This window comes from Cynocephalus volans, chromosome 2, assembly GCF_027409185.1.
Source record: "Cynocephalus volans isolate mCynVol1 chromosome 2, mCynVol1.pri, whole genome shotgun sequence".
Taxonomy (NCBI): domain Eukaryota; kingdom Metazoa; phylum Chordata; class Mammalia; order Dermoptera; family Cynocephalidae; genus Cynocephalus; species Cynocephalus volans.
This window is the reverse complement of record NC_084461.1, coordinates 118,669,326-118,682,587: the sequence shown is the minus strand read 5'-3', so window position 1 is coordinate 118,682,587 and position 13,262 is coordinate 118,669,326. Positions and strand designations below refer to the sequence as shown.

Below are 13,262 nucleotides of genomic sequence, written 5' to 3'. Positions count from 1 at the left end.
AAGTGAAACCGTTTACCCATTTCCTTATGGTCCCTCCTCCCAACAACTGAAAAATAAATTTAAAAAAACAAGCTCTGTGATCAAAGGGACAGAACACCAATATAAATCTTTTCATATATTTGATAACTTTCTGACCTTAGCAGATGACCTTTGGTTGGGTTCCTCTCGTGGTTTCAGGGTTCCCACTCCAAGAGTTGGAAGTTGTGTTTGAAAGACAGACATTCGACCACCAGTTGGGGACATCAGCTTAAAGGCAGCCTGAAGTGCAGGACCCAAGGCACTCTGGGTCTCCAGAGTCTTGGTAAACATTTGTGGCAAAGTTTTCAGTAAATCTTGGACAAGCTTGTGAAATAAAGCAAGAAAACTCCAGAGTATTACAATTAATATTTATTTTTTCACAACAGTTAGTATCTAATATGAGTGGTCTTCAAAAGGTTCATGGAAAGATTCATATTCTTTTAATTCTATTTTTCACAAACTTTTTGAAGTACTCTTGCATAATACACAAGAAAGACATTGAGTCATGATGATGGTCAGAGAATCTACAGACGTTACAGTAAACAATGAAGTTGTTCAAATGATGGGAACACCATTTTAAGTCAACATTATATATTGGCAAGCAAGACAAATCAAAATTGGGGCCTTACAGTTCTTGCACATGCAGTAGTCCAGCAAGACTATAAGTCCAAAATGTATCCAAAAGAACCATCACAGTTTAGAGATTTGACGTTATTTTTTTCTACCAAATATCCCCAAAGAGATATATTTTAATGCCATAAAATACGGCCTTCTCCATCACCTCTACATACTTTATTCTTTTAAATTCCAAAGTGAGTTTAACTCTTCCCTGTCGCAAAATCTAAGATATCCAGTAACTTTGCTAACTAGTAATATTACTACAAAAGAAAAATAAAAAACTACTACCTATATCAGGTTAGGTTGTACAAATAGTTAACGGGGAAAAAAATACATTGCACTATGGCACAATCACCATTGCCAACAGCGGAGACCATAGACTTGCTAGTTAAAATGTTACCCCTATGGCATATATGCATGTACAGGGTAGACAACATCCCCCCTTCAGACACATTCTGTTCACCTCTCACTGTATTATGTCATGGCAATTTCCAGGCAGGTAATAAGAGTTTCTTCTGAACTGACCCCAATGACACTCTGTGAATCAGAAAAGCAAAGGGCACTGAAAGCAGCCTAGCTAATGTGCTTCTGTGTAGTGACCAGAAGCTTTATCTCAGCAACCCTCCCAACTTCCCAAATGGCTGGCAAGACAGGTTTGGTTCAGGTGTTCCTCCTTTATGGAATAGGCTTATTTTCTACCCTACGATATACAACTTGCTTCATTATACTTAAAAATGATCAGCTCAAGGTTGAACTCAAGAGTTGTTCCTCTAATGAATTTTAACTAAGAACAAATATAAAATGATATACATCTTAGAAATGTCACAGAAAGAAGCAAAATTTTACTTAAAGTTCATTTCAAAAATATATTCCTTCAATATTTCAATTAAATATGTCAGGTATGAAAATGTGCCTTACCTCTTTACTTTCATTTAAATTTACTAACAAATTCTCTGGCATAGGTATAAAAACATCTGAAAAATAAATAAACATTTATTTTAAACAAAATTTAATTGCTAAAGATGCTCCAAATACATAACAGTGATGCAATTAACTACTCCCAAACTTAAAGAAAAGCCTTCTACACTATGATAGCACTGTCTATATATGTCCCAAGAGCCACCAAAGGAGCACTAGTTCAGGTGTTTATTGCAACTTTTCTGCTTCTCATCTGCCACCTTATAAAAGATAAGTATTCTCCCAGTATGGAAATATTGACCTCTAAATACTCACTAAGGCTTTGTGCAAGTGCTCTGCTTCTTAGGTTGAAGACAATTTAGAATCCTGCATTACCTTCTTTTTTTTTTTTAATGGCTGGCTCAAACCAGTCAAAGACACACTCTTGGCATTAAAAAAAAATGTTGACTAACATGACACACAAGAATGCTATATCTCCATACAGAAGTAATACAGCTCACCAAGAGCTCTGTCATTCAAAAAGCTGATTCTTTCTCATAAAGGCCCACACCAGTGCCTTCAATAGTGGAGTACAAAATCAAGTGAATCAGAAGGTATGCTAACTGACCTCTTCATATGACCCTCTTGGGACTGGCAGTTAGCTCAGTTGGTTAGAGTGTGGTGCTGATAACACCAAGGTCCAGGGTTCAATCCCTGTACCAGCCAGCCGTAAAAACAAACAAAGAAAAAAATACATGATTCACATTTATTCCTGCTTAGGAATTAAACTCCCTTCCTTAAAAGGAAGCAAAACTGGGAAGAGAAGACTGGTAGAGGAAGATTATGAGGAGAATCAGTTTCTCTATTTCTATAGATTTTGTGAGTGGCGGGTGGGTAGCTGGCTGGTACAGAGATTGAATCCTGGATGTTGGTGTTATTAGCACCATGATCTAACCAACTGAGCTAATGAGCCAGGACCCCTCTATAGTTTTTATTTATTTATTTATTTTCCCATATAAAGATGACCGGTAAGAGGATCTCAACCCTTGGCTTGGTGTTGTCAGCACCATGCTCAGCCAGTGAGCCAACCGGCCATCCCTATATGGGATCTGAACCTATGGCCTTGGTGTTATCAGCACCACACTCTCCCGAGTGAGCCATGAGGTGGCCCTACAGTTTGTTTTTAATTACAAAAAAATAAGGCTCATTATAAAGTTAAAAAAAAAATAAAAAAAAATAATTTGAAACATTATTTACTTCAGCTGTCATATAAAAATTCCACCAGCTACTCTTCAGTCTTCTTCCCTTTTTTCCTTTATAATTATTTTATAACAACTTTATTGAAATATAATTCACATATCATAAAATTTACCCTTATAAAGAGCATATATAATTCAGGGATTTTTGATATATTCAGAGAGTTGTCCAAGATCACCACTATCTAATTCCAGATCCTTATTATCATCTCAAAGAGAAACCCTGCAACCATTAACAGTCACTGTCTGTTTCCCTTCCCCCCAAGTTCCTGGCAACTAGTAATCTACCTTCTGTCCCTATGGTTTTGCATATTCTGGACATTTCATATAAAGAAAATCATAATATAGTATATGTCTTTTGTGACTGGCTTCCTTCACAAAGCATAATGTTTTCAAGATTCCTCCATGTTGTCATGCATCAATACGTCATTCTTTTTTATTGCCGAATAACATTCCATTGTATGGACGTATCATATTTTATGTTCTCCACTTTTTTAGTCATGCTGCTGTGAACATTAAAGTACAAATTTTTGTACAAACATGTTTTCAATTTTCTTGAGTACATACTTAGTGAGTAGAATTGCTGGGTAACTCTATTATTTAACTTTCTAAGGAACTGCCAGACTTTCCCAAAGTGGCTGTACTATTTCATATTGCCCTAGCAGTGTATGAAGGTTCTAATTTCTCTACTTCCTCAGTAATACTTGTTATTGCCTGCCTCTTTAATTTTAGCCATTCTAGTTGGTGTGTGGTGACATCTCATTGCAGTTTGCATTAGCATTTGCCTGATATCTCATTATGTAGAGCATCTTTTAATGCACTTATCAACCATTTGTATATAGAGAATATTGAATATTGCATACTGAGTAGAGAAATGTCTATCCAAATCCTTTACCCACTTATTAATTAGGTTATTTGTCCTTTTATTATTAAGTTGTAGGAGGGTTTTATGTAATCTAGATATAAATCCCTTATCAGACAGGATTTACGAATATTTTCCCATTCTGTGGGTTGTCTTTCCACTTTCTTGACGGTATTCTTTGAAGCACAAAAGTTTTTGATTTTGAGGAAGCCCAATTTATCATTTTTTTCTTTTGTTGCCTGTGCTTTTGGTGTTATATCTAAGAACACTGCCTAATCTAAGGTTATGGAGATTTCTATATTTTCTTCTAACACTTTTATACTTTTAGTCTCACACTTGGGTCTATGACCCATTTTCTGTTAATTTACTATGGTAAAATATACATAATAATCTACAGTCTTAACTATTTCAGAATTTGATCATCCCACATAGAAAATCTGTACCCACTAAATAATAGCTCCTTATTGTCCTTTCCCCCCATTCCTTGGTAACCTCTATTCTACTTTCTGTCTCTATGAATTTGGCTATTCTAGGTACTTCATGTAAGTGCAATCATATATTATTTGTCCCTTTGTGTCTGGCTTATTTTACTTAGCATAATGTTCTCAAGGTTCATCCATATTGTAGCATGTATCAGAATTTCACTTTTTTTAAGGCTACATAATATTCTATTATATGTTTACACTACATCTTTTTTTATCCATTCACCTGTTGATGGCTACTTGGGGTGTTTCCACTTTTCGGCTGTTGTGAATAATGTTGCTATAAATGATGATGTACAAGTATCTGTTTGAGTTCCTGCTCTCTATTCTTTTGAATATATATTGAACAGTGGAATTGCTAGATCATATGTAATTCTATATTAACTCTGAGGAACTGCCAAACTGTTTTCCATAGGAGTTGTACCATTTTACCCTCCCATCAACAATGCATAAGGGTTCCAGTGTTTCCCCAGCCTTCTCAACACTTGTTATTTTCCATTTTTTGATAACAGCCATCCTAATGGGTATGAAGTAGTATCCACTGTGGTTTTGATTTGCATTATTTTCCTAGTGACTAATGATGTTGAGCACTTTTTCATGTGCTTATTGGCCATTTGTGTATCTTCTTTGGAGAAATGTCTATTCAAATCCTTTGCCCATTTTTGAATTGTGGTTTTGTTTTTTTGTTGTTGAGCCATAGGAGTTCTTTAGATATTCTGGATATTAAATACTTTATCAGATATACGATTTGCAAATATTATCTCCAATTCTGTGGGTTGACTTTTCACTGTCTGGATAGTGTTCTTTAATGTACGAAAGTTTTTAATATTGATGAAATCCAATTACTTACTTATTCTTTTATTGCCTGTACTTTTGGTGTCATATCCAGGAAATCATTGCCAAATTCAATACCGTGAAGATTTCCCCCTGTTTTATACTTTAGCTCTTATGTTTAGGTCTTTGATCCATTTAGAGGTAATTTATCCTCATATGGTTTAAGGTAAGAGTCCAGCCTCATTCTTTTGCATGTCCAGTTTTCCCACAACCATTTGTTAAAAAGACTATCTTTTCCCCCATTGAACAGTTTTAACACCCTTGTCAAAAATCAATTGAGGTTTATTTCTGAGCTCTCTATTCTATTTCTTTGGTCTATATGTCTAACCTCAAATACTTTTTGTTTGTTTGTTTTTGGCAGTTGGCTGGTAGAGGGATCTGAACCCTTGCCCTGGTGTTATAACACTGTGCTCTAACCAACTGAGCTCTCAAATACTTTTTGAATGAAGGAATGGGAAGAAGAGAAAAAGAAACCTAAATCTAAGTATTAACATTAACTTGTATTTATTACCTGTTCAGAATTCACTTTACTCTGTTTCTTGTTCTATAAAATGAGAGATTAGACTGAAGGATTCTTAAAACTCCAACAATCTCATGATTTTTAACTCAAGATTCTCCTCAATATACTAGAATCATACCATACAGTAATTTATCAAACAGTCATGAAATATTTCTAAAACTGAATATTCCTAAGGCAGTTCAATAAATTTAAGTGTATAACATATACCTTCAATATCTGAAACTATTAGCATCTGAGGTTGAGAGAGACCTTCTTGAAGACTGTAGAAATGGATTGTACTGTCAAATGTTATGAAGCCAATTTTTGTTCTAGTGTTGCCAGGAAGCCTAAAAACAAATTCGGAAGATTATTTTATCAAGTTTTCCAGTCTACATACATACATACATAAAATATCTAAGAGTTACATGCAAATATCTAATTTAATATTATGGAAATTGGCTCAACATAAACAAAAGTTTAAACCACCCAATGTTTAACTAACATGAAAACATATCTCACTCAAAGGAAAAACACTACACATAAACCAAACAATCAACAAAAAAGTACAATAAGACAGCAATTCAAAACCAATTACATATATATATAAAGTTATATCTAATCACTTAGGAAATAGCACGTAAAAATACTGGAAAGCATGTATAAAACTTTGCAGATGATTTGAAGCTATTTTATAAAGAGTACTTTAAAAAATTACTATATATCAACTCTAAAATATAAATTTAGGTAGTGCATCTCTTTACCTCTTTTTATATTGTTTAATGCATTTATTTAAGAACAAAGAGGAGCAAAAGCATCTGTTTTAAATAATTCAAGTATGTGGAACTACAGTTTCATAAAGGGAAAGAGAAATTGGTTTCCACTCTTACTCATGCTTGGGTGAGTCAGCAAACTATCTCATCAATACACAATCCCACACACTATCTACAACATTAAAAATACAAACGCTGGCAGGAACAAGGATGCTCTTTCACCAAGGTAAGAAAGTTACTCCATTTGTGATAAGATTTGGTCTTCCACATTCCTCCATACCACACAAGAGCACTATACTTTTTTATAATGAAAGGGCACACCAGATTTCATGGATTGTACTAAGTATCTAAGCACCATTTAAAATACAGTTATTTAAACGGATATAAGAGACATGATAACCAAATGCAATGTGTGTACACTGTTTGGATTCTTATTCCAACAAACATTCAGTAAAAACACATTTTTGACACAACTAGAAACAAAAAATGAACTGGGTATTAGGTCATATTATGGAATTATTGCTAATTTTGGCTGGTGTGATACTACTATTGGAGTTAGGATTAAAAGTTAGTCCATATTGGCTTTAAAATACTCAGCGGGGGAAAGTGTGTGTGAAGGGGGAGGATTAGATGAAGCAAGAACAGAAGAACGCTGAAGATGATAAAGTTGGGGAATGGGTACCTGGAAGTTCATTACATTATTCTTTCTACTTACTATAGGTTTGAAAATAACGTTTCTAGAGAGAGTGATGCCTAAGTTAACAAATGATTTACATGGACTTATAGAACATAATAATATAGGTTTTTCTTTTGTATTTTGAAAACTACTCATTCATTTTGCAAACATTATTATTTATTTCAGACTTAAAATGAATTGAGACACTTACAAATCCAGATTGTCTAACAAACTCTGGCAAACTGAATTCAAGTATCCAGTTTCAACTGCATTGTGAGACACATCAAATACAAAGAGGTACACTGGAGGTTGAGGTGGTCGTAACTGAAGGAAAAAAGAGGATCTCATTAAACATGTTTAATAGTTAAACTTACCATGTGCTAGGTTCACACATGACAAGACAATAAGCACTATTTACAGAATAAGTGGAGAGTATAATAAACAGGTAAAGCTATAATATATTGTTTACAGATGCATACTTAAAATGAGTCTGTGATTGCCATAATTCAGGAGTGTTTTTTCTAGGATAGGGAGGAAAGGAAATGTGAATAGAACGGCTTCTGGCAGTACTGGCAATGTTCAATTTCTTGACCTGAACAGTACTAACAAAACTTTTTCCTCTATAATTATTTGGTAATCTGTATATTTAGGTTTTATTGACTTTTCTATATGTGTGTTATATTTCACAATGTAGGGAAATTATAATTCTGAAAGTGACAAAGTTAGCCTCAGCTGTTTATTTAATCAACACATTTCAGCCAAATTGCATAAAAATTTAAGACTGTATTTTAAACTTCCAAACTCAAAACTGGTTATCAACTCAGCAAAAAGCATCAAACAACCACAATCACTATTGGGCATGTAGCATAATGACTTTTATTTTTACATGTATCACTTGACAAATTCATAGAACCTGTCGCCCTAGAGATAAGCCAAAAAAGAACAAAAACCCTTTGCAACAGGCAAGTTTCCAAATTTAAAGGAAACCATTTTTGCAAAACCTGGGAGATAAAAGGAACCTAGGAAGGCTGATTCAAAAGAACAAATGCTTCTGCTTTTTTTGGTTTTAATTCAGTAAAGGCACAGCTACACTGCAGATAGCTATTACCAACCACAAAATGCCACAAAATGTTTTCTACACTGAAGCTTTTCTGTGGTGAAGAGACTGATCCCTCACAAGTTCTATAGTAAAATGGTTCCAATTGCCCAGAATTAAGTGGCCCAGGGCTGGCCACTTAATTCAGCTAGTTAGAGTGCTGCCTTGTAATACCAAAGTCAAGTGTTCAGATGCCCATACCAGCCAACTGCCAAAAAGACAAAAGATAGACAAAAAAAAAAAAAAAAAAAAGACTATGCCACAAAAATATACTAAAATATTAAAATATTAAAAGTCACTGTAAAGTCTTATTTTAATATTTCCCTTTCCCTAGCGGCAATTATGGCACAGTGAAAGAATAACCGAATTAAGGCCTGGATTTTTATGCAAGTTCTACCACTTACTAAGTGATATTTGGCCAGTGACTTAACCCAAGTTTGCTTTCACATCTGTAAAACAGGATTCATTTCATTTCCCTAGCTTACTTCACAGTATTGATTGTGATAATAAAAAATATGAATGCTTTGTAAAATATAAAGTACTAATTAAACATTAGGCATAATTATTTTAAAAATGCAAGACCTTAGATATTCTCACAAGTGTATGAGAAAGTACTTGCAAGATGTTCATCACAGCATTATTTGTAACAGAAAAAAATTGGATGTAACTTAAAAGTCAATATTACCCTGATGTTATACTGCAAATCTCTGGATGGACACACTAGAAACTTAAGTGGAACTTTACATACACTTTTACTTTTCAAACATACCCTTATATACTAATTAATTAATTTTATAAGTAATGAACAAGTACTACACTTTTATAAATTTAAAACATAAAATTTTGTTAAAGGATGCTATATTGTTTTATTTAAAACCCAGTATTAAGAAATAAGTGCACTTTATAAAAAGTAAACACTTACCATGTATTCTGAAGGAGCCATAAACTCAATAGTAGCATTTTGAACTTCAGGTCTTCTGTGAGGTTCTCCATAAACTCTGGTCAAAGGGTTGTACATGAACTCTTCAGGAACTACATAAAGTTAACAATATATATATATATATATATTAATAAAACTGGAAGGATTATTTTAATATACCTTGCATTTGGCCATTTTCTTAATTTAGGGGCTTAGAAATAATTCAATATAGGCCAAATATTATGGGATAAATTCACTTTTTTTTAGTTCCACTCAAGTTCCCCACATATTAAATGGCACTAAATATGTCCTACTTTTACAACTATAATCACTGTGATGTTTTTTTCTATCTTCTGAAATCCTCTTTACCTTAATTCTTGCTATAGCAGCTTTCCTAAAATAGCTTCTTGAAAAGATGATAAAAACTCATTAAATGCCAATTTTTTCTTAAATTTAACAATTAAACAAGGATATTAACATTCGACATATGAAGCGTAAAGACTCTGGCTGGACCTAGAAAGTTTTACCTATGAAAGGTAAAACTATTTCATAGGTTAAAGCCATAAGGGTTTAGTGAGTTTAATTAATGAGATCTTTATGGAACATCAGTTGCCTGCCACTTACACTAGTGCTCAGAGAGTATTTTCTAAATCACCTGTCTTCCGAGTAACTATTTAGAAATTCAAATCTCTATGTACTCTACAGGGTAAGCTATAGTTCATGAAATGAGCAGCTTATGAAAGAGGCTTCAACCTTTATTACCATTTCATTTTGTATACTGAAGCACATACACATTAGATTTTAAAGGTATAATAAACACTATACATACATTTTCTAATAACATAATATTATCACATTTTTTACTTTAAAAAGTATATAATCATTTATTTATAAGTATAAAAAGGCTGGCTGGTTGGCTCAGTTGGTTAGAGCACGGTATTATAACACCAAGGTCAAATGGATCAGCCTCAAAAAAAAAAAAAAAAAAAAGGTATAACTACATACAAAAAAGTTAACAGTAGTTTTCTCCACGTTGAGGGATTGCTTTCAGATAAATAAGAGGGTTGTTTGGTTTTTTTTTTTAAACTTCACATTTGTATTATCTGATTTCCCTACAATGCAGATAAAATTTTTAAACGTTTCAAAAAAGCATACCATCATTGACTCGGTAACATAAGTTACACTTCCACCTCCTTTGATCAAGAAAGCTGACAAAAGGGTTGATATACGTCCTGCATGAACGGCATCTCACAATCGTACTGGAGGTAACCACAGGCAATTGCTGAAAAAACAGAACCAAGTTTTTAAAGGCAATGATCATCATGTTGAAAGGGCAAGCATTAATCCATCCCTTCCAAATAACTGTTGGGATATAATTTTGGAGAAAAAACCTAGAGTAAAAGAAGTATCCAAACTGCCACACAAAAAATTTATGTACATGAAACGTAATGATTTTAAACCCTATTGTTTTTCCGGTACCATTCTCATTAAAATTTGCCTTTTAAAAAGTATTTGCTTTCTCATTAAACACTCACATTGCAAAACCAAGGTAGTAAATTTACAATATACTTTTGGGATGGATCGCAAAGGAAATGCAATCAACATTCTAAAACAAATGACCACTGAAATCATTACAAAGTTTCTTGATGTTACATTAAAAAGCCTACTTAGTTCTCATAAAAGAACTGTTATAAAGTAAGGTAAGGTTAAATTATATTTAAATATTCAATTAAACTTTTCAATTATGCTCCTATTTAAAGTTTTTCCTACATATTAAAAGTTCAAAAGTCTTAATATCAAAAATCAGTATACACAATAAAATCATATCAACAATAGATTTGTTTTTGGAAAGTCACCTCACTCACACACTGATCCTCATGAGTATGTGGTCATATGTCAAGGTCCCAGAGCCTTAGGACAAAGGTAGATCTGTTTTTTTCTTTTGTAACAACTTCTTGAAACATCAAATTTTACTCCAACAATGGCAGAACAAAGAGACTGAATTACTTTAATGGATAATTTAAAACTTATTAAACAGTACAGTTTACTCATTTATTTTCTTTCAGTACCTCTACTCTATTCAGTACTTCTCGAATTTCTCAACAATATGCTTATTTTACCTCATTTTGAAAGTGTTTGATAATAAAATTTTTGCCTGAATTACAAATAAGGAAATCTGTCAATAGTCAAGTACCTAAAGATAGCTCAAACAAATTCTATATGTGACTCTTGCATTGTTGCAGAAAATTTTCACCACCAAGATAATTTTCCACAAGACATTTACTTTCACTAGGGAAACATACCAGCAGGTCTTTGAAAGGATGAAGCAGTAGCCCCAAAGGAAGTTTGGCTTTGTTCAGTAAGGCCTGAGTCTGAGGAATATTAGTCAGCGTGCATCGAAATAACCTATGTCAAAGTAAAAAGCATGTGTCGGATGCTGCTATGATTATTTTTGTATCAAAAAAAATTTTTTTTGGAAACAGATTACAAATGAAATATTTCAATAGGCCCTCTCAAATTTTATCCCATTAAAATATTTAAGTATAACTCCTACTGAGAAATAGAGAATAAATGGTTACCCCATATTATATAACTAAAATACAGTCTCTTCTTGGCTTTATGTGTAAGACAGTCTATACTATCAAATGACTTATTTTTCTTTATGTAAGTCTAGATTAAACTGGAATTACCAGGATATGACCCAAATTTGCAAATGCAGTTTATTACATAAAAGTTCAGTTTTGCTGAAGATTCTAAAAATACTATTTAAAAATAACAAAGTTCAATTAATCAGAAAGTCATCACCACATACATTTAAACTTACGGCAAATTTTTAGGAAGAAAAATGTATTACAATTATGTTTGTTATGAAATCAACTTAAATGCCAGCCAGCAGCCAAAAAAAAAAAGAAAGAAAGCAATTTAAAATGAGTAAAACAAAGGATTATATAGAATCTAATCTCTGTACTTTGGATATTGGAGAAAAAATGTAGCCACCATAATGATAATGAATATCATAATCTCACTATTGCTGAAAAGAGCAACAACCAATTTGGGGATTACAACCCTATTTTTTGACTTAGACATTTCAAATCTCAATTAAGTAACAGAGTTCTATCTTCTGTGTCCAGAATTTCCTTCATAAATTAAGAGACTTGTACAGCTTATTCAGAACACCCTGAAGCGCCAAAAAAAAAAAATCTGTAAAACTTTTAGAACATGCATGCTATCACATTTAATAAGAAATGCTATGGAAAGCCTTACTCTGGGTTACAGTTGAGTTTCTGGATGTCTTCATGCAAATTTGGAACTGGAGGCTGCACAGGTGTTGAAGGAAGCATGTTTCTTTCTTGAAGAAGATTGATAACTCTTAGACCCTCTGGATGCAGACTTAATCCACTCATGCTTGTGGTTAAATGATTAGCACCTAAGGGAGTCTATGGATACATAATTTCAAAGTAAGTAACCTTTATAAGTGTGTAGGGACTTGGTTAATTTCTCTCTAAATAACAAAAGTGTAATCTAGATTTCGTGGCCAATCTTTTGGTTGAAGCAATGTATAAGGACAAAGCCTTTACAGAATATCCATTATTATTCTAATTGGTTATAAAAATGTTAAGTATACCTTCCTAAAACTTGCTTCATGTGTATACAATTAAAACTAAAAGATGGAAAATAGGATTAAAAAAGAAAAGTTTACCTGAGTAAAGGCTTGTGGCCCACTTGGGTAATTCAACGAAGAGGGTGGCATTCCAGTTGCACTAGGTGGTGTTATGTTCTGATAACCCGGTGGTAAGGAAGGATATGAATATCCAACACTTCGGCTCATTTTGGGATTCTTATTAGTAAGCTGTGGTGTTGCTAGAAACAAGGTAACTTTTAAGTTCTATTTTATACTCCAGAATAATTTAAATCAACACATAGATCCATTAAATTATAGGAATTATAATTATAAAATTCTTTGGATAATTTAATACTTCATCAATTTTATAAAATAAGACAAATAAACACTAGTAACAAAGTATTACCAATTATTAATATCTAGTTAATGTAGACTATAGATGTAAATACACAAAAATAAGTTTGGTATGATTAATTTACTTTCATATCATATGCTAAATTTTGTATTCAAACTAAAATTTTAATTCAAAACAACTTTAATGAAACATTCTAAATGTTTAACTTAGGGGATTGGTTAAATAAATTTAAATATATCTAACTGATAAAACTACTCTACATTCTAAATAATAATAATGAAACCCACGACCCCAATTCTGAAGGGAAGAAAACAAAAAATCTACATGCACAGAGATGAAAAATGTTAACAGTAAGTAC

The 13,262-nt window shown here is 32.9% G+C and overlaps 1 protein-coding gene across 5 annotated transcripts in view; it reads right to left on the bottom strand.

Moving 5' to 3' along the window:
- The window catches only part of SEC24A (SEC24 homolog A, COPII coat complex component), an 85,959-nt gene that overhangs the window by 43,946 nt on the left and 28,751 nt on the right, over positions 1–13,262 (bottom strand). For all 5 annotated transcript variants that reach the window (XM_063084612.1, XM_063084608.1, XM_063084618.1 and 2 more), the window contains 9 exons: positions 12,628–12,788; positions 12,192–12,364; positions 11,231–11,333; positions 10,083–10,209; positions 8,931–9,040; positions 7,124–7,236; positions 5,695–5,813; positions 1,555–1,610; positions 136–342 (listed from right to left, as the gene is read on the bottom strand). In XM_063084612.1, coding sequence (XP_062940682.1) covers positions 136–342; positions 1,555–1,610; positions 5,695–5,813; positions 7,124–7,236; positions 8,931–9,040; positions 10,083–10,209; positions 11,231–11,333; positions 12,192–12,364; positions 12,628–12,788 — 1,169 coding nt within the window. The remainder of the gene's footprint in view (positions 1–135; positions 343–1,554; positions 1,611–5,694; positions 5,814–7,123; positions 7,237–8,930; positions 9,041–10,082; positions 10,210–11,230; positions 11,334–12,191; positions 12,365–12,627; positions 12,789–13,262) is intronic.